This window comes from Drosophila guanche, unplaced genomic scaffold (genome assembly GCF_900245975.1).
Source record: "Drosophila guanche unplaced genomic scaffold, DGUA_6, whole genome shotgun sequence".
NCBI classification, from domain to species: Eukaryota; Metazoa; Arthropoda; class Insecta; order Diptera; family Drosophilidae; genus Drosophila; species Drosophila guanche.
The window spans coordinates 5670945-5690921 of record NW_022995746.1 but is presented as its reverse complement, the minus strand read 5'-3'; the positions used below and the strand labels follow the sequence as shown (position 1 = coordinate 5690921).

Sequence of the window (19977 nt, the reverse complement as noted above, 5' to 3'; positions counted from 1 at the left end):
TGCTTCAAGAAGCCACAAGCCAGACACCACTCGGAAATCTGGAAGCCAAGTTAATACAACCGTCAGCTGGGCGAGAGAGCGAGCGCATAACTGAAATTGTAGACATTAACATAAGCATGGAGCTTTTGCGGATTAGCTTTTCGACGCTCTGTTAACTTAGCAGAAAAGCTGTTCAAACTGTTTGATGACCTTTATTGGAGGGGCGGCATCTGTTGCATACACCAGAGACAATACATTTGTTACGTTTTGTTGTTTTTTTCAGTTGATCTTTTTTGTAAGCAATCTAATAGAAAGAAGTCATGACAACCAGCCAATCCAATGCAGCATTAATTCATCAATCGTTTAAAACAATAGTGTTGGTTCTAGGAATCCTAACTAGCTGGCAATATCAAATGGAACATCAAATTCGAGAAAAATTATTTACGATCCGGTATATCTACGGTATGTTTGGGAGTGTGAACGTATATTATTATTGGTATGTTGCCGGGATATTTTAGCGCTCATATTTTAAACGCAAAATTGAGAACGGAAGAGCGGAGAGAATTTCACTGACAGCAAAAAATTCCCCAATTCACAGTGGGAACCGCGCTCGCATCCATATTTTGAATCGAAAACTTAGCTTTTTCACGACCCTAGTACGGTGACCATTTAAAGTATATTATATATATTTTTCAGGATATTTTAACCACGAAGGTGAGTTCATTGTATATTGTATAATGGTATATTTAATGATTTCATCATACCATTCAAATCCTATTAAAAGCTAAAACGCTCTCTTTGTTAGTTGACCTTTTTAGTTTTAAACTTAATTTGGAAACATATGTCGTGAAAACTAGCCACTCTTGTGAAGAATTGATTATTAAATCGGATAAAATTAAAGTTTTAGCGCGGAGACTCCTAACTAGATAGTAATATTAAGTAGAACATCAAGATCGAGGAAATTAATTTAAGATTCACTGTATATTTACAGTATATTTTCAAAATGCATGGGTATATTTCGGTATATTTTTGATGGTCTGTCGTTATATTTGATCGATAATTACGTGGTCACACTGGACCCGAAAAACAACAACCAAAATCAGCAAAACAAAAAAAAACTTTGAACACGTCGGACGGTGAGGTGCGCGCCATTTCGCCGCGAATAACTAAAAAGAGTGTCGTATTTCTTTCTGAATTCAGAAACATCGCTGATAAATTCCACAAAAATAATCAAAATATATTGATATTTGCACAAAAATAGAAATATCATAAAAACCAAAAACTGACGAAGCTGTAGTGAATTTTCTAGTTAAAAAGTCGTTTGTTTACGTTTGGACAGCAAACAATTTTGAAAACACGCGGGCAAAATCGTTGTGATTTCAATTATTTACGGCTTTTCATTTCGAGAGGATTTTAATTGTGATTTCGTCAACAGAAATCAAAAGAGTCGTTTATTTGGTTGCGACGAAAATCAACAATCGCAGACTCCACCGAATCAGCATCTTGTTGGTAGCAAAAGACGCCCGCTCCAAAAGCAAAAACAGCTTCCTCCAATTGTTGTTTTTGTGTCTCTCTCTGTGTGTTTGGGTGTGCGGTTTGTGCAACAAAGTCAAAGTCGATGCTGCGAAACGTGAAATGCAAATTATTGCAGTAGCAACAAACAACAATCACTGCGGCAACAACAGCGACAACAAAACGGTTTCGCGTGTGTTGGAAAAATATTGTATTTGCAATAGCAATAGCAACAACAAGCAGAACAGCGTGTGAGAGGGAGACACGAAAATATTGCGCGCCAAAAGCGAACCAAGGATTACACAAAAGCAACAGCAACCACACAGAAGCAGAAAGACCAAAAGGGAAACGCATCAACGAAAAACATAAGCTGTGCAGAAGGAGAAGCTGAAAGCGAGAGAACAAAAAACGCAGAAGCTGTGCGGAGCCTCAGAATCTGGAAGCAGAAGCAACAAACAGCGGGAAGTTAGAGCAGGACAGCAAACAAAAGCAGCTGAGAGTACAAACAGCGCCACAACAAAAACGGGATAACAAATCAAAACAACAGCACAAAAGAGAGCGACGCGACCTCTGGAATTCCAGTATCCTCTTCTCCCTTCCACACAACGCAATTTATTCTACCCACCACCGAGCAAAGGGGACGTGGAGAGGAGAGACAAACACCGAAAACACTTGAAGCATTTGGGCTCTGTGGTGAGTTTTTTCCAATGGTTTTTCAATTACGGTCCCTCCATCCCTTTAACTTTCTGCGTGTCCTTCAATCTATTGGAACTTCAATTTATCCATAGGTCCCACCCGCTCCATTGCCCGTGTAGGTGCAGACATTTTGAAGGTTCCTCCATTCTCCCTGCCCTTTCCTCCTGCATCGATTCAATGTCCTCTGGGCAAAAACATTTGGCAAAGTGCAAAAGTCAAGGCTCCTATTCAGGGTTTTTTGATTTGCGCCGTTTTGACCTTTTGGCAAAGCAACAAAAAAGAGTGTAAAAAAAATAAAATGGAGTGAGTGTGTGCACAGGCGACATCCCGAGTCCTTGACTGGCGACAGGCAGCTCCTGAAAATGCCGCACAGTGGTTGGTGTTGCACACGAAAATTGAGCAATTCCCAAGGCCCCATGTCATCAGGCTGCTGCACTTCCATGAGGAAATAACAGGCATTACTTATGGGATTGTGTGAAGAAAAAAAATAGCGAAACAATGGCCCAACACAATGCTGATTAATGCACTGTGACGAAATTGAAAGAAATGTCTGCCTTGTGTCGTATATAATAATGCGCGCAAAATGTCGAATGAAGTCAGGTAGAAAACGACACAGAGATTCCCAGCCAACCCTCGGAACTGAACGAGATTACGTGCCTTTTTTCCTGTTCGTGGGACTGGGACTGGGCATCTTGATCGAATTACCTTGAGAATTGATCGTGTGTGGCGAAATGGAATGCGATTTTAGGCAGAACTTTTATTTTGGAAACCGGATTGAAGCAGGAGGCAGCTTGATTTCTTAGGAACTGCAAAAACTGCTGGAATGCTGGAGATGCCAAATGATGATTGATCGATGAAGTTGCTTTAGCTTTTTTATGCGCCAAGAAACATAATGCTGAGAAGAAAGGTTTTTAGTTTATTTCATGATAATCTTAATTACTGCCAAAGGGCCTTTAAACGATTAACAATATTTTCTAATGATTGCTCTCTCTCTCTCTTGAAAATACTAAACCTGATTTATTCTGAAAACGAACAGCCCTTAACTCAAGAAAGATTATCCTTATTTCCCAACAATCCCTAACCGGATTTTTAAGAGGCTGGTTTCCTGTTTCAAACCTGATTTCTAAAGAGTTTACCAGTCCTTAGAGATTCCAAACCGGATCGGTCAACAGGGCATTCCCTTAACTAACCATCCCATGTGCAATGTATTTTCCTCCCTAATTGTCTGGCACTTATCCCATTATCTGTCACACACCATAGACCATGTGTCGTCATCAAGCACTGCATGTGAAAGTAAAAGCTGATAAGAGAACATTTTACGACGGTCTTAAGCACAACCCGAAAAAAAGCCCATAAAATGGTCTAAAAAATCGGGCAATTATGATTAGACAAGACCCCGAGACCCCCGCCCCAGCGTTAATGGTAGCTTGGGGCACACTGTGCGGAGCAATGTCTGGTGGTGCTTGTGACTCTCTGCTGCGCCCCGGTAATCAAACGTCTAGACAGTGTCCCGTCGTTGTTGCAGCTTCTTTAGGAGTCGTTCCCCCTTCCACGTGCAGTGTGCAGCCGTCACACCCTTCTCCCCCTTCTTTCTATTTTGTAGCCTGCATCCTTTTTGCCTCTCTTTATCCTGCATGCTTTTCGCCACAAGCAACCAACCCTCTACCAACAACAACAACGTACAGCAGTAAGGGCTCCCTACGCCCGACATTGCTCTCTCTCTCTCTCTCTCTCTTTCACATAACTCTCTTGCATACTCACAAACCAAAAACAACATACTTGTACATAATCCCGTTTTTATTGCGGCTGAGTGAGAAAAAGAAGCAGAAGAAGATAAATATGAAAGGAATTCTGTGTTTGATTTGATACCCTTGAAAGTGCATCGTTCCATGGAAAATTACAGAAGATTTGATATTAGTTTTGGTCTTAGGTCGCCTTTCGAAACTTCAAGTATCCCTTCTACAAGGGCATACAAAGTCAGCGAGAGAGAGTGAAAGAAGTACTGCGAGAAAACGTACAGCAGTCCTTTGCTCTGCTGCTCTTCTGTCACTCTTTCGTGTGAACTCCACTCAGAGCGGCCATGCCACTCAATCATTATGAAAATAATGCTCGTAAATTACAAAACCATGGTTTTATTTGTCAAAATTTGAAACTTATTTGAACAGGCGCCAAGCAAAGGGCAGAAGGCAAAACGGCTGGCAGCAGCAGCAGAGAGAGCACCGAACCGCAGTCCAGTTGTTCCCCAATCGAGTTACTTCTGTGTGTGTGCGCGGGCGTATACGGTATATGTGTACCGTTCTTTTTCGTTTTTGTTGTGCTTGTTTCGTCGTGTTCGTGATTAGCATGCTCATTCGCTCGTTTTTCTCACTCGCCCCCATGCATGCCGCTGTATTGGTGCGAGTGAAAGAGTCGTGGCCTGGCCTCTGGCATCCATCCCCGAGTGCCCTTTCGTTTCACACTCACTCCGTTTTCGCTCATATCACAATCTACCCAAAAAATCGAATCGTTTTTGTCCCATGCTCATGTACATTTTTATCAATGAATTTCTAATTACTGCACAATTTGTGTTTTTTCCGGATTATTAGCCTCCAGTGCCCCGACCTCTGCATATCACATGGCATGGGTTGTCGCCCATTTGGGTTGGCTTGGTTAATGATTGATAAAGTGCCCCGGATGGGTACCGAATGGGGGGGAGTCTGTCCTCCAAAACAGTAGCCCTGATTGCCTGCTATTAATCTCTGCTTGATTGATGGAACAGCGAAAAGCTTCTGTCACATGAATTTTTAATGCATCAAAAGAATTCCACATTTAAAAGATACGTTTTTTGTGAGCTCCCATATTTTAAAGCCCACTTTTATTCCACCAACAAAAATTACAATATTTTTGCATATTAAGGCAATCCAAAATGAAATGTTAGCATATTTTGAGAGTCCCAAAATCAAGCATTGAACAGATGTTTTTAGAGCCGAAATTAAGTACAATTAATTGTGACTATTACGCAAATAAAACTGGATGAACAGCTAAAACAAAACCCAACAGCAACCAGATGTTATTTGTGCCAAAAATAAAGCTTGAAAGCTGCAAAGCATTTAAATTTGGGGCGTTCAAATGTCAACACTGAGCAGATGTTATTATAACAATGAAAATAAAATAAAAGAAGAAATTTAAAGTCCCAAAATGTTTTATAGAGTAAACTTGAGCTAATTCCTGCATTCCTAAATCCCCACAAAACATAAAAAATTGTACAGATGTTTCCATTATAACTTGAACTAGACAATGAAAGTGATTTAAATTTCGTACGCCAAAAAGAGCTCCCCTCTGCGAATTGTAAAACATTTAAATGAATCGCAATTGTTATTTATACGAATAGGGCGCGTATATTTCCATTTGCTTAAGTGCTTTGTTTGCTCAAATTACGATTAGGTCAACTACATAGCATCATAGCACACATGTAAGTTCCATGGGAAACACACACATTCAGTCACTCACTCCCATTTCTGGTTGTTCTGCTTCCCATTTCTGGATTAGATTTTTGCAAAAAAAAAACTAGCAAGGCCACACAAAACACAGAAACAATATCAATGCGAGCAAGAACAAAAAGGAAATCCAAATGGGGAGCAGTCGAAATAGATTTACCCTAACCTGGAGGGGCATATAAGCAGCAAAGAGCATTCCGGAAGATAAGCCAATCAAACTTAACCCATATTCAAACCAGTCTACCACACACACCTTATCGTGTTGATTGAGATTAAAGGTTCAGTGCAAGAGTTCTTCAAACATATTTATGTACTTCTCTCATAAATCATTGTGGTATGTCTTAGGAATAAGGGCTTTAAAAAGTCTTCCGTATATTTGTCTTTTATGGATAAAAACTTATAAAATGTGACAAGCTTGGTTAGATGTAGGGAAAGGCATTAGGGAACACCTTTACTAAAAGATAAGAAACTATGTTTGTTGATTGTAAATTTGGTTATAATCCCGAACAAAAAAAAATCCCATTTCCAGACACCCAACTCAATGCCACAGTTGACAATACCCTTTCTCTTCCCTAGCGTAACGGGCAAAACAGGCGTCGAGTGAATGAATGAAAAGTTTTTTCTTTTCTTTTTTTGACTGTTGTCTAGAGAGCGGAGAGAAGGGGTGAAATAATTGTATCGTGAAGAGTGCGAATAAGGAGGGGCGGGCGTCGTCGGCCATGTGCTTGATACGTAATCATCGCATTTTTGTTGTGTGACCACAAATAGCCATTCCATTTGTTGTGTGTGACAATGTTTGTCTCCATATATGGTCATGTTTTGTGTAGAGTTTGTGTTGTGGAGTGCTTTGGGAGGTTGATAAGCCCAAGGCGCAGCTCCTGAATTAAGCGAGAAAGAGAGAGAGAAAGGCAGAGAACTACCGTAATTTCGGCTCCTGGAAAGGTGTGTGTGCAAAGAGAAGAATGATTGATAACTGTAACCCAAGAATAGAAAAATAATATTGAATGAATATTTAAGGAAAGGCACTAAATCAATCTTATCTTTGCCATCTTTTCTCTATTAATAATTGAAACTTGAAGAGAGATTGCGAAACAGCTAGAGAGCCGAGCCGTGTGGGGAGGGGGAAGAGTGCACTGGAAAGCCTGATCTACTGTTGCTTGCATTATTTTTGCCCAAATGCGAATGAGCAGCTGTGTAGTGCGTGGCATGGGAGAGGAAGATACGCGCACAAGATAGTCACCTGTATAGTCGTAGTCAGTGATTGTAATTACGATTCCGGCTTATGCAATTCATCATTATGGCCACAATTTGCCCAAGCGACAGACCAGACCCCAACTATGCATGAAGTATGAAACGAACAGCGAAATGCAATTGAATCGCGTTTGGAAATGAATGCCACCACTAGCAAACAGCAACAGCAACAGCCCCAACCCCAATCCACATCGCATTGGAGGAGGCGCAACCCGAGTAACTCACAAAATATAAAAGTGAAAACTTGTTTTCCTTTCCAGCTACGAGTATTATTGTTTCTCGTTGTTTTCGCAGTTGTTAGTTTTTTTCTTGTTGTTGTTTGCTATTTTTCTTTCAGCTTCTTTTTATTATGTCTTGTCTTGCATTTGACTTTGACTTTTCAACCGAGGCGGCGTCAACAGTCGAATTGTCTTCTACTGCTTCACTTCTTTTCCCTCATCTTTGCTGCGGTCGGTCGTCGTCATCAGTCACAGTCGCAATCACAGTGTGTCGAAAGGCATTGACTATGGAAATTAGTTACCCTTAACCCTCCTGAAGTGGCAGGGAAATGAGTGATTGTCTAATTCATTCAAGGTTGATCAAAGTTACACTTTTGTGGTTTTTGTAAGCTGCAAATACGTCTGAAAAATACCTCTAGAAATCGCAATAATCCCTCAAAACTCGCAGTTTACCGCAACCGTTGCATCGCACTGTATCTTCACACTTTAATGTGGGTGTTAATTGCATTAAAAGTGGTCATTAGATTATCAGACTGCTGCTGCTTTACACTGTGCATGGGAGAGACGAGACCCCAAAAGCCACCACCAATATTTTGTGGTGACTGTGCTGGCGACGCTACAGCGGCGCTTTCGGTTTTCCCTCCTCCCCCAGTCTTATGCCTTTTGTCACCCCGCACGCATTTGCAACAACAACCCAATTTGGGTGCTTGGCTGGGGGGGCTAGGCGGGCAAGTAAATAAGCATTGAGTGCTCGATGGTGTGTGTGTGTGTGTGTGTGTTTTGAGCCGAAGGCTGTTGCTCTGCCTCTTTTTCCCCCCTATAAAAGCGAACGAAGTGCAATGACGCGAGGCTCTCAAAGCAGCAGAGAGTCAAGAGCAGAGGGCAGGGCAGCGAGCGCCAGCAGTAGCAGCAGAGAGTCAAGAGCAGAGGGCAGCGCGCCACTCAAATGCAAGGTGTGTGAATAAAAGGTGATAGATGCGCCACTTCTTGAGTCAAATGAAATATTTTCGCGACCTCCCACACTCTCACTCTCACTCTCACTTTGTCTGTGCGCCTGTGTCTTTGATTATTTAGAGAGTCATCTTGTGGCAATGCTTCACCTTGAGTGAGCACATGCCCTGTTTCAAATCAGGAGAGAGCAGAGCAGAGGGCAGCAAGCGCCAATACACAATACACCGACGCACACGCGTTCACCCCAACTCTGTTTGTGTGGGAGAGAGCGGAAGAGAGAGAGAGAGAGCACAACAGCCGACTAATACTGTTTTTTCGGTTTTCGAGTTCGTGCTGCACTTTTTGATGATTTCCTGTGAACATTTTGGATATTTCAACGTGAAGGAACTTGTTGCATGCGATTGCCACAGAGAGCGAGCGAGTGCGAGTGAGTGCGAGAGTGCTTCTCTAGCAATTTAAGGTGTGACGTCAGCGCGTGTAAGCGATTTCGGACTTTGCCTTTTATGGAACTTTCAATTATAGAATAAATGAAATCAATAAATTTGATTTGATTTTCGAATCTTAAATCTAATAAGTTAATCTTTTTTCTTTCTAAATGTACTGCTGCTTAAAAATAAAGCACTCAATAAGCTCTAGAGATTTCCGTGACACAGATAAAAGAATTTGGGAAGTTTTGTTGCACTAAAAATAAATACATTTTGTTTTGTATTTTATTCAAATGGAACAAAAGAATTGACAGGTGTTGGAAATTTGTAGCATTTTTAAAGCTATTTTTGGACTTGATTGTGGAAGATCTACGAAAGAATGTGGGAAAGTGCAAGTTTTTGGATAAATTATCTAAAAGTGTTTATCCATTAATCTTGTACGAATAATGTTGCCCCATGCAAATTGTTTCCTTGCTCTCTCTTTGGTTCCTGTGGCGGCTGCCGTTCCGTTTCCGCCACTGATTGATTTCTATTGTTTCAAATCAATACGAAACGACTTTGTTTGTTGTTTTTTGCCCACTCATTTCAGAGAGTGAAAGACAGGTATGTCTTGGCATTGTTTTCTCTTGTGGCTCATTTAATTGTACATTTTTTTTCGGCCACAAGCTGTGTGTGCTGCAATTTCTTCAGGTTATATAAACGGGGCTGTATTTAACCATTTTCAAGTGATTATTGTCTGTGAGCGCGTGAAATGTGTGTTTCTGGTTACTCCTCGTCGACTTTTTCACGTTTGTCTGATTTTATTGTGGCTTTTGATTGGCTAATTTGAAGTTTGTTGGTTGTTTTCGGCTCGTCAAGGCCACGTTTTGTTGCAATGCTCATTTACACGCATTATGGTTTAAGCCATTTCTTGTGTGAAATATTTCAAATGGTGGGCTTTTGGGGCCGTATGGCGAATGAATATTAACTAATCATTTTTATGAGGCTTCATTCGATAAACGACAGTCTCAAGGCATTCAAATTTAACAAGTCTCCAATTGAGCCATAAATTTTAATGTTCTTTAATGGCTGCATTGAGAATAAAACTGCACACACATAGAGTAGAGATTTTTGTTTTAATCTTTATAAAAATCTGAACAATTTTTAGGAGTGAAATGAAATATTTTTGGCAGCTGATTTGATGAGTGAGAATTCCTAATAAATGATGTCATAAAATCCACGTAATATTTATGCGATTTTTGCACAAAAATATTCTTTGTTTTTTTGTTTGTCTGATGAAATTGAATCGATTTGATTAGTCATATTTTTAGAAGCGATCTCTGCTTAAATTCCAAGCTTATGGCAGCAAAAAATAGCCCTTCCATAAATCGCAGCAAAACCCATTTAAATTTAATGATTCTTATAATATGACAAGCATGGATACTGCTCAAATTTCTCATCGAGTTTTAATCGTGCCTAAAAGGTTGAAGATTTTAATCATTTGTGAATATATTTATGATCTATTGGCTATTTAAAGACGTTGTCTCAGAGATATCTTTTCGATTGCTGATGAAATTCTTTGATTCTATTTATTTACGAGGAATTTACGAGGGTGTAGAAAGTTACAAGATAAAATTCCTTTCTAAATTCCTAACAGCGGAAAGGTTTATTTTTACAGATTGTTTTGAATTATTTATTCACCTTATGTTGTACCCCTGTTAAATCACTGAGAATCCAATTAAATGGCCTCCATAAACTAGCGATTTTGATGTGCTCCATTAGCCCCAATAGCTCAGTAGAGAAAATAAATCACCCAAAATTGGTTACACTGAAAATGAAAGCATAAAATTTAATGATATTTACAAAAGCTCATTGAAAACTTTAGACATTTTGTTGCAGATAGTTGTTTTTGCTGATAGTTGTGGACTCTTTTTATGATTTTCAAATACAGCAGATAAGCGCCTAAAACTTTTGCTATGCGAGACTGACGTCTGGGTGGGGCTTTATGTTCATTCATGGCCAAATATTTGCCTAAAAATATAATCTGCTTAGAGATAATTTGACTAGAGTCAAAAGCAATTCAAAGCACTTTTCATATAAAAGAGCAATCATAAAATAAAATGAGTGAGCATTTATTCTGATTGTTGATAAGCGTTTTGCACCCGCATGAGCATTATATTTCGGGGCTTGATTACGAAATTCTCCTAATGGACTGCTCCGACCCCCAACCCAGACAAATTTTCTGTTTATTGTTCACAAAAATATTCTCGCTTCAAGAATTGTTTATTGTTTATGCGGAATGTGGCACATGTGGCTGCTGTTTTATAAACAGATTTCGCTGCAGGCAGCAAAATATTCCATTTTAGAAATATATTTTCTGTGTGTTGGTTTCTTGGAAACGCTCTTGGAGTTGGAGTTCCGTGGCATGCCTCGCAGCTTGGACACTTCGTGGAAAGGTCAGTTTTGAGTTAAGTTTTTGAGTTTATTTTCTCCCCCTTTTAATTCCCAGTAGTCCATTAGAGGCTCTCTCCCGTTGCCATGTCGAATGGCTGCTTTCCCATTGCGCAATTTTTGCACTGAACTGTTTTCTCGGTTTTTGGACTTTGTAATCCTCAGTCCGGTTTTTCGGGACCGGGCAACGGGGCCTGGCCAAAATAAAAATATACAAAAATGCATTAAGACTTAGTACTGGGGCTTATGTAAGCCGATTATTACATACTCTTTCGGGCTTTTGGGCTGGAGCGAATTAAAAGGCGGAAAACGAGTTTGACGATTACTGGGTTAAGAGATGCGGCAGTAAAATGATCACTCGGGTTTTACTATAAATTAAAAAGAAAGCATATAAAAAGGAAGATAATTAAATTTATTAAATATATTTTCTTGACTTAGAAACAATTTTTAAATCTTTTTCTCATTGAATTTAATCCCCCGATTTCTGCTACATTTTGTAGAAACTTTTCTTAAACAAAAATGAATTTTCTTTGATATTAAATTAATTGTTTAAAACCTTTTAACCATGGGATTTAATCCTTAGATTTGTCCTATAATTAATTCCCAAAAGAAGTCTCCATATTAAGTGCCCCCCTGTTAGGGTACATCGCAACTCCACGAAGACACAAAAATAACAAAAAAGTAGCCACAACACAGACACACAAATTAAACTGAAAATTGTTATTAAAAGCTCGTACAAGACGACAAACGATGTCGACGCGGAAAATGAGTGGCTCTGAATGAAGTAATGAATGACTGAATGAGTGAATGAGTGATGAGTGAGGAGGGGAGGCAGCTGGCTAATGGGGATGGGACTGGGACTCGGACTGGGACTGGGGAGACTCGCTGCAGTGAAAGAGTGAAAGCCGGTAAGCCACTTTGCGGCACCGAATGACTTACATTGCCGAATGGCTTTTGGCGACTCTGGACAACTGGCCCGACTTCCTGTGGTTGCATCTCCCGCTGGGTGATTGACCACAAACAGGGGCAACACCGCACGGGGTGCAGCGAGTTGTAGGGGCAGGAACAGATTAGCTAATTTCATGAGTCACTCTGCCACAGAATAAAATGAGTCCAGGGGCCCACAACGACTAAACGGGGCCAATAAATTCTGACACGCCATTAAAATTGAAAAAGAAAATAGAGAAAAAAGGAAAAAGTTTCGCACTGGAAGGCCTAGGAGATCTAGGGAATTTATTTCGATACATTTCTCATAAGAATTAAAGCGGAACAAAACATTAAACGACAGCAAATATTGGCCAAGAGTTTGCCTCAATTTTCTGCCAGATATTTCCTTTTTCTACCTGCCAAAACACTTCCCTCAGCTCAGTGTACCCCCCGGCGAGAGTATCTAGAAAAAAACGAAGTAAATTCCTAGGCTAAACCTAGTAACGGATAGGAAATGGCAGGTCAGAGTAGATGATAGGAAATACTTTTGGATTGCGTGTGGCAGCGGCGCGGCCTGCCTTTTGTTCTTGGGCTGGGGGGCAGACAAACACCAGTCGAATGTGGCAAACACAAATAAATAGTAAATATAAAAATTTCTATGACCAACACGCGCCTACAACCAGTGCCTCCAGGGGGGAATTATTTGAGCAGGGCTAGGGAACGACTGGAGCTAAGCACAATTACTTGGGCCAGCCATGACACAAGTGGGAAAGTAATTAGGGATTGTGGAGCATAAAATGTGGAACAGAATTCAATGTAAGAAAGGCATAATTGGAGCTGCAATAAAGCTGAACTATTTCCCAACTCTTGCAGCTGGCAGGTAAATCCAAACTTAAACAATGTCCTCCAGTAGATTCCAGCCAAAAGTTTGCTTAAACTTTGATTGAAACTTCAACTTTGGTCAAAGCCGCACAAAAGTTTTAAGACAAAAGAAAATTGAAGTTTTAAGCCAGAATTCTTCTTATCGGTTTTCCCATGATTGATTATGTGTACGAATATTTTTCCGCTGAGACAGCAGGCACTTTCAATTGTTTTATTTATTTATTGATCTGTTTTCCGTTCTGGCGGCGTAAATATTTGGTCTAGACACACACAGACACGCTCTAATTCTATGAATATTTGGCAAGCAAGCAGATGATATGCGTACTTACGGGCCAACCCCCATTTCTTCTGTTTTTTATGGCTAGCCATGAAGGGAAACTATGCAAAAACTGGAAGCCCAACCCTGAGGGCAGTCTACGCGGCAACCCCCTAAACCACCGAGACATTGGGTCTATGCAACCCCATTGTAATGAGTGGAACATTGAAACCCATTAGCTTTATTGGAGTTAACACAAGGCAAACAATGGGGAATGAAACCCTCAGGGGGGGGGAGCCCTAAGACGTTGGCAAAAACAGGGAACAGCTGTGATCAAGGTCGTCTCTCATGCTGCTACCAATTAGGAGGAGTCTTCCTGGCCTCTCCTTCGCCAACAGAAAGCTTCCTATAATACAAAAATAAATAAAAACCCTCACCAGAATCCCTAATCAGCCCCAACTTTAGGGAACTCTCTGCGCTACCCCCAGTGTTGCTTCCCGAAGTAGCCAACAGCCGCGCATAGAACAGCTGATGATGATGTTGCCCTACCCTTCGCGACACACAAGGCGACACCTGACGAGCCTCCAACAACCACAAGAGCCTCCTCCTCCTTCTCCTCCTCCTCCTCCTCCTCCTCTTCCTCCTCCTCGTCGTTGTCTGCATGTTGATGCGCGGGGGGTAAGGGCTTTAGGGGGCGGTGGAGACAATTTTTGCGATTGTTGTGTTCCGTTTCGTTACGTTTTTTGTCTACCATTTCTGCTATCCTGTTGAAAAATCAGGGAAATCTATTTATTGATGTTTTTCGCACAAAAAGCCACAGAGAGAAAGAGAGAGAGGGAGAGAGAGAGAGAGAGAGAGAGTACTTGAACAAAGAGCGAAAGGTCGATGTTCGCCCATGACGTCAGAGAAAGAGAGAGTGAGAGAGAGAGAGAGAGAGAGAGAAAGCTTTCGCTTAAAGCTCACTTTTGCGTTGCTTGGAGCTTAATCTCGCGCGCTCTCTGCTGCGCGCTCTCTGCTCCTGTTGCTGACGTCATTGCTCCTGTTTGATGGTCGCTCCTGTTGCTCCTGCCTGCCTGCTGCCTGCTGCCGCTTGCTGCTCGCCGGTTCATTTGAGGCGGAGTATTTGAGTTAGAGTTGTTGAATGGCGCGCTCCAAAAGCCCGCCCCTTCCGCAGGGTGGCGCGGCACTCCACCAAACCCTGTAGCCCGTACCCTGCCAACATTTTGGAGTATGCTTTTCTCCTGCAGGATATGCGGCTGCTTGCAAGAAGTTGCTGCACGTCTTGGCTGGCATCTTGAGCACAGTAGGCAGCCGCTTGGGTGGGAGGGAGAGCGTGCTTGCTGGTCTCTCTGCATTTTCCGCAGGTTTTGTTAGTGTTTTGTGTGGCTGGAGCGGCCATTTTCTCCATGGAGCCAATTAGCACCAGGCGAACAGGAGGCAGGAAATAGGCAACGGCAATAGGATGCGACGGCCCCTACAGATTCCGGAAAAGCTCAAAGAGCGAGAGCGGGAGAGTGGGAGAGGCAAGCTGGCGGCTGGCGGCTGGCGGCTGTAGGTTGTGTGTGTGGAGAGAGCGAGGGAGGAGCATGCTGTATGCTGGATGCTGTTTGCAGTGTGTGTCCTTCTCCTGTGCAGCTGAGCAGCCTGTGCGGGGGTCAGGTCAAGGCCCATGTGTGTGTGTGTGTGTTCCATTGTTTTGTGCAGCTTTTCCGTTATTCTGCGGCATCTGTGGCTGACACAGGACACAGAACAAAAGCGAGCTTTCACTTTCAGCGACAGGATTTATAATCCACTTTGGCTTGCCATTACACATCATCCACGTACGTGCGAGTCGTGCCGTGTGTTGTGTCGAGTCTATATCTGGGTCAGCTGTTTGGCTTATGCAAGTCCCGGCCCCAAAGCCAGCCCAACCCCTTTTTTGGCACAGGGTTGGGGCACAGCTGGCTGCAAATGAGGAAGCCTAAAATAGCAACAGAAAGAGGGAAAAAAGAAATGGCAAACGCGTTACGTGTGTTGCACGCTGCACAAAGTTGCAGCAGCAGCAGCGACAGTGTGGCAGCAACCAGCAATCGATTGCAGGGGTCCGGTTACCAACATTTAGCTGCTCTGCACACAGTTTTTAGCCGTTGGCTGCGTTGATAAGAACACACTCACCTCGAAAGCGAAAGCAGAGTAAAAACTGTGCCAATAAGATGTGAGCCAGCGAAGCAAACATCGCGCATCAGGGGCAGCAATCGATTCCTCCTGCTTTGAAATTAACGAAAAATGTCTACAGTGTCTCTTAGTGTCGAATAAAATCGTGCAGTGAAAAATCGAAAAGATGCAGCGCCCAACACCGAATATCTCCACCAGCATTATGAGCCGCATGTCGCTCTTTGAAAGTGAGTCGAATCGGTGGGGTCCCTCACACAATTCGTGCCTTAACTGCAGAGCTCCGTTCCAACCTTGTCCTCAGTTGTGTTCGAATCAGTCAACCAAGAGTGAAATCTGTGCATTCTTTTGCGCTTTTATTTTATTGTTAGGTGTGAAATGATTAAGTATGCCTGAAAGTGCGTCCAAATCTAGATGGAAAGTGTGGAAAATAAGCAACGAAAGATAAGTTTTTGGGAGTGCAAAAGCTAGCTGAATTCTATTCCTTAACTTTTACCCATTCAATTCGAAGCAAACTCAGAGTGTTCTTTGCTTTTCCCTTTATAAAGTAAACCTCCATGAAATGTGCATAACTCTAACCATTTGATGACATGCAAAATCTGCCCCAATGCCCCTGCTGATGAATATCATTTGGTTGGGCGCTAGTTAACCTCTCATGAAAATGGTTCACGTTTAACTTTTGAGCAACGACGACGATTGTCATGCCTTGTTGGGCCCTTAACCCGGTTAGACGAGTGGCGTTCTGAAATAAAAAAAACTTTCATTTAACCCAGGGCCTGGCACTTGATCATATTTCAAAGTCTCTGCTTTTTCCTATCACAATGCAAGTCTCTAGGTGTCTAATGTTTTGTGTTGATTTATGTGCCATAAGTCTGGGGGTCATTCGGTGAAAACAAATTGCATATAATTAGCATGGAGTTTATTTCATTTGCGTTCGTTTCACGACCCAAACTCGGACCCAGACGAGGAAATGCTTGCAGCCAGCACCTCATTAACCCACATGGCAGCAAGTTGCCGCACAATTTTCTAACACGGTCTGGCCTCTGGTAGGATGGAGTATGGGGATATCTGGCTGGGGGTCTTGTCTGCGTTTTGTTGGTTAAACAAACAGCCAGTCGAACCACTCGATTGCGCAAGTGAAAACTTGTTGGGGCGACGATGGACACCATAAGTGAAGCAAGTGCTGGAAAAATACCCTCCCAATGGGGGGGCATTCTGGGCATTTTGTAAACTTTTTAAGAGATCAGTTGTTGGGCGGATATAGCCCTAAGTGTACGTGTTTCAGTTGAGTTTCGTTGAGATTCAATTTAGTTAACAAGACTTTGTTGGAGATTTATCAGGGAACATTATTGAGTGTGCGAATTTGTGGAGCCATCAAGGAAATTCTCTTTCTAAAACGATCTTTTTGATCAATTTATTGTTTTGTAAGATTTTGGTTTGCATTTTAAGATTTTTAAGACTATTTTCTCCATGCTAAAACTCCTCAAATTGATTTTGATTAGGTTTAAGTGCAAAGTTTGTTATTTTTCTTGAGAATTGTTGAAGATTCGAAGCGGTTTTCGCGGTATTTTCTATATGAGAGCCAATGCCACCCTCTTTATTGGTAATTGCATTATTTTCCACGTATTTTCCTGAACAAATCTGCGCACAAATTTGCATGTGAAATGATGGAAACCATTCTGATCAAAAGAGAAACAAATGTGCTCCAAACTGAAACTTCTATGTGCGGAAACTACTTTTGTCCTTAGTCAGTAAAGGGCTCAGACAGAGCCCAGAGTCGACTTGCAGCTAATTTGCATTTGAACAAAAAGAAGAAAAAGAAAAATCAATCAAAAGGAATTTGCATACGATTTCCGATTGGGTCATAGATATGTGAGCCGAGTGCATGATGCAAGTTTCATCATTAGGGTCTCAACAGCTTAGGTTAAAGGTCAAAGATTCGGGGCTTTTGAGGGTCATTAAATGGCCGACAAACTAAAGAGATTTCGACGAACAATATGGCATTGATGAACGAATAACTGAGTCGGAAACTGTGTTTGTGGAATTGCCTGAAATGACTCTGATGAAATTTGATTGATTGATTGTCGAATGTGAACTTTGGAGCTGGAGATGGATGTTGGAGCCGGCAATTTAGCCTTTGGTTAACCCTAAACCGCTCTTGGAGTTGCCCGGCTTCGTGTGAACTAGTTTGCCAATTGAAATGCTTCTTGATTGAGATGTTTGTGCTATTGCTGTGTAGAAGAAATCAAAGATGATGTTCAATTGCTGTTCGTGATGATATGAAGAAATTTGTTCAATTAGTTCGCTTGATGGCGCATTAAGCTGCTTACATTTTCGAGAGTTTTTTAGTGTTTTAAACCATTAAATATCTGTGTAATCAAAAGCTAATAAATTAAGCATTCTTAGGTCTTGTTTTACACATTTTTCTCCTTAAGTTCTGAAAATCCCTTCTGCCATCCACTTACTAGTGGATACGCAATAAAATCTCCCTTTAATCTCCCTTAGTTTATGTGTTGATCGAATTAAGTTTTTGGCACAGTGCACTCCACTTGCAGCTTGTTTTTGGCACAGCTCTGCTGGTGTTTTCCGAGTTTTTATTCCAAGCTGCAGCAGCATATTGGGAGCCATCTTTCGCCCCCGCAGCGTTTTCAGCAATGTCATTGCCCTTTTTGCGCTGTGCCTCTCTGTGGCTCTTCCCCTTATCATCGCCTATTAATCTAGTTTAGGTTTGCCAGTTGCCAGTTGCCAGTTGCCAGTGCGACAGCTACAGCGACTAACTAGTTCGCCCCAAATGTGGGTTAATATGATGGGTGAACAAAAGAAGTTTTGCTCCGCTGATGGCTCAGAGAAGAATTTACAAAAAAAAGAACAGAAGTGAACCAAAGAAAAGAATCGGTGAACAAAACGAAAAAAAAAGAAAGAACTTTAACGCTGACTTGGGTCATATGGAAAATACCCTTTTGGAGAGGCTCTTGTCGGGGTTTTAAGAGGTGTGGAAAGTGCAGAAGGGAAAGGAAATGCTGCGATTTGTAGCAGTACCAAAAGAAGTGGACAGATTCTCCATCAGGCCTTATATTTCTATACGATTTACTCTTTTTATTAGACATCAAATGATGTGTACAAATTATCCATAAAGAAACGGATACAGTCGCTAAAAGACAAGCGTTTCGGCATGCATTTAGCTACTCAGCGGATAAAAATAATTAAAATTCCTCATGCAACGCTGTCCATGAGTATTCTTTATACTCTTTTAAGCATAAATGCACTTAACTATTTATTATGATCACAATAATTACACTTTAGAGAGCCGCAAGGGTATCCGTGCTTCAGCTTGCCGTCATAAATGCTGCTCCCTCGTTTTTTTTTTTTACGGTTTTACAGAATATTTCTGCCCTGTCGGCTCTTGAGCTGTTTGTAGTGTTTGGCGGTTTTTTTTTGTAATAACAAATTGACAATGACATGAATGAGAGGAAATATTTAACCTTAATAAACGGGCTGAAGACGTCTTTTGTTTGGTTTATGTTATTTTTTCTTGTGTGCCTCTATGGTTGGTGGTGGAATGCATTGTTGCAGCAGGCTGAACTGATTTATGGAAGGCCAAGTGGCAATTAAACTTTGGCTGCCCCAAGATCGTAGAGAGAGGGAGAGGGACCACACATTCACCATTATTAATCTCTGGAACTCTTTTCGCTTGCAGATACCGCATTCAGGCACAGTTCAGCGGAGTCAGAGAACGAGGCCGGAGCAGCGACCATGATGTCCATGAGCAGCTCACCACCGGCAACGCCGACGGGCGTGCAGACCGACTCCGAGGGTCTCATATTGCCCAAGAAGCTGATTAATCCCTGCATGGAGAACACCGATCGCAAGGAGCTGCATCGAGAGTTGAAATTCAATGCCAGAATGTGAGTGGAACACAGGGCATAACATAGTCCTCCATAACAACTACTAAACCATCTCTCTCTCTCTCATGCATGTATTGCAGTGGCAAGAGTGTGCTCAACCAGAAATCGGAACTCCAGCGTGCCTACGACAAGCAAAAGGAGCGCCATGCAGCCGCCGAGCATCATTCCCCCGATGCAGAACTGGTGGGCGGCATACCCGGCCTGAAGGGAGAGCTGGGCCGCGTCATCTTGGAGCGTGCCCAGAAGCACGAGGCAGCTCAGAAGCAGGACGCCGATGAGTCCGACGATCGGCAGTACGTGAATCCCGAATATTTGAATGTGCGCGCCAAGCTGCGAGCGGCGAATGGACCCAACTAGAGGATGTTAAAACCATCCCCTGCGCCCCGCGACTCATCGTATAATTTAATTCCTAAACCAAATTGGAACGAAATATGTTTAATGTGTGTTGACTTTGAGAACTGTTTTCATTTTGATATTATGCAAAACTAGTTGTATTGTTTAAACCTAGCTCTAAGCCATATTCACCTTAGTTGTAGCCACTAACTTTAGTTGTCGTTTTCTTGGACTAATTGATAAATCGATTGCCCTTCATTTGGACACCCCTAAAACCATTTGTACAAAGTTTTCGTTTCTTCCAAAAAACCAAACAAAACAAATATTGTATCTAGTGTAGTTATATGTGAACGTATCTGACGTATGTATCTATATCTTTATGATTATATATTAATGGGATCGATAGTGCTGTAAACAGAGCAAACGTGTGGTTAGAACGTAAGACAGAGACAGAGACCGAAGCTCGGGAGAATGAAGAGAAGAACATTTGAAACAGATTACAGAACTATATACAATATAAAAATCTATATACAAACATTCAGTTTCTGGAATTAATAAATTTTATTGTAGGTAAACAGTTACATT

The 19977-nt window shown here is 41.7% G+C and overlaps 1 protein-coding gene across 2 annotated transcripts; it reads left to right on the top strand.

The window, feature by feature from the left end:
• Positions 1–1592: 1592 nt before the first annotated feature.
• Positions 1593–19919, top strand: LOC117582650 (protein FAM107B). 2 transcript variants are annotated; one of them, XM_034270548.1, is made up of 3 exons: positions 1593–2184; positions 18852–19059; positions 19140–19919. In XM_034270548.1, exons 2-3 carry the CDS (start codon positions 18908–18910, stop codon positions 19414–19416), a joined length of 429 nt encoding a protein of 142 aa, XP_034126439.1. In that variant the 5' UTR covers positions 1593–2184; positions 18852–18907; the 3' UTR covers positions 19417–19919. The 2 variants fall into 2 exon arrangements, with proteins under 2 accessions (XP_034126439.1, XP_034126438.1); XM_034270547.1 differs by lacking the exon at positions 1593–2184 and adding an exon at positions 15258–15384.
• Positions 19920–19977: the final 58 nt, after the last annotated feature.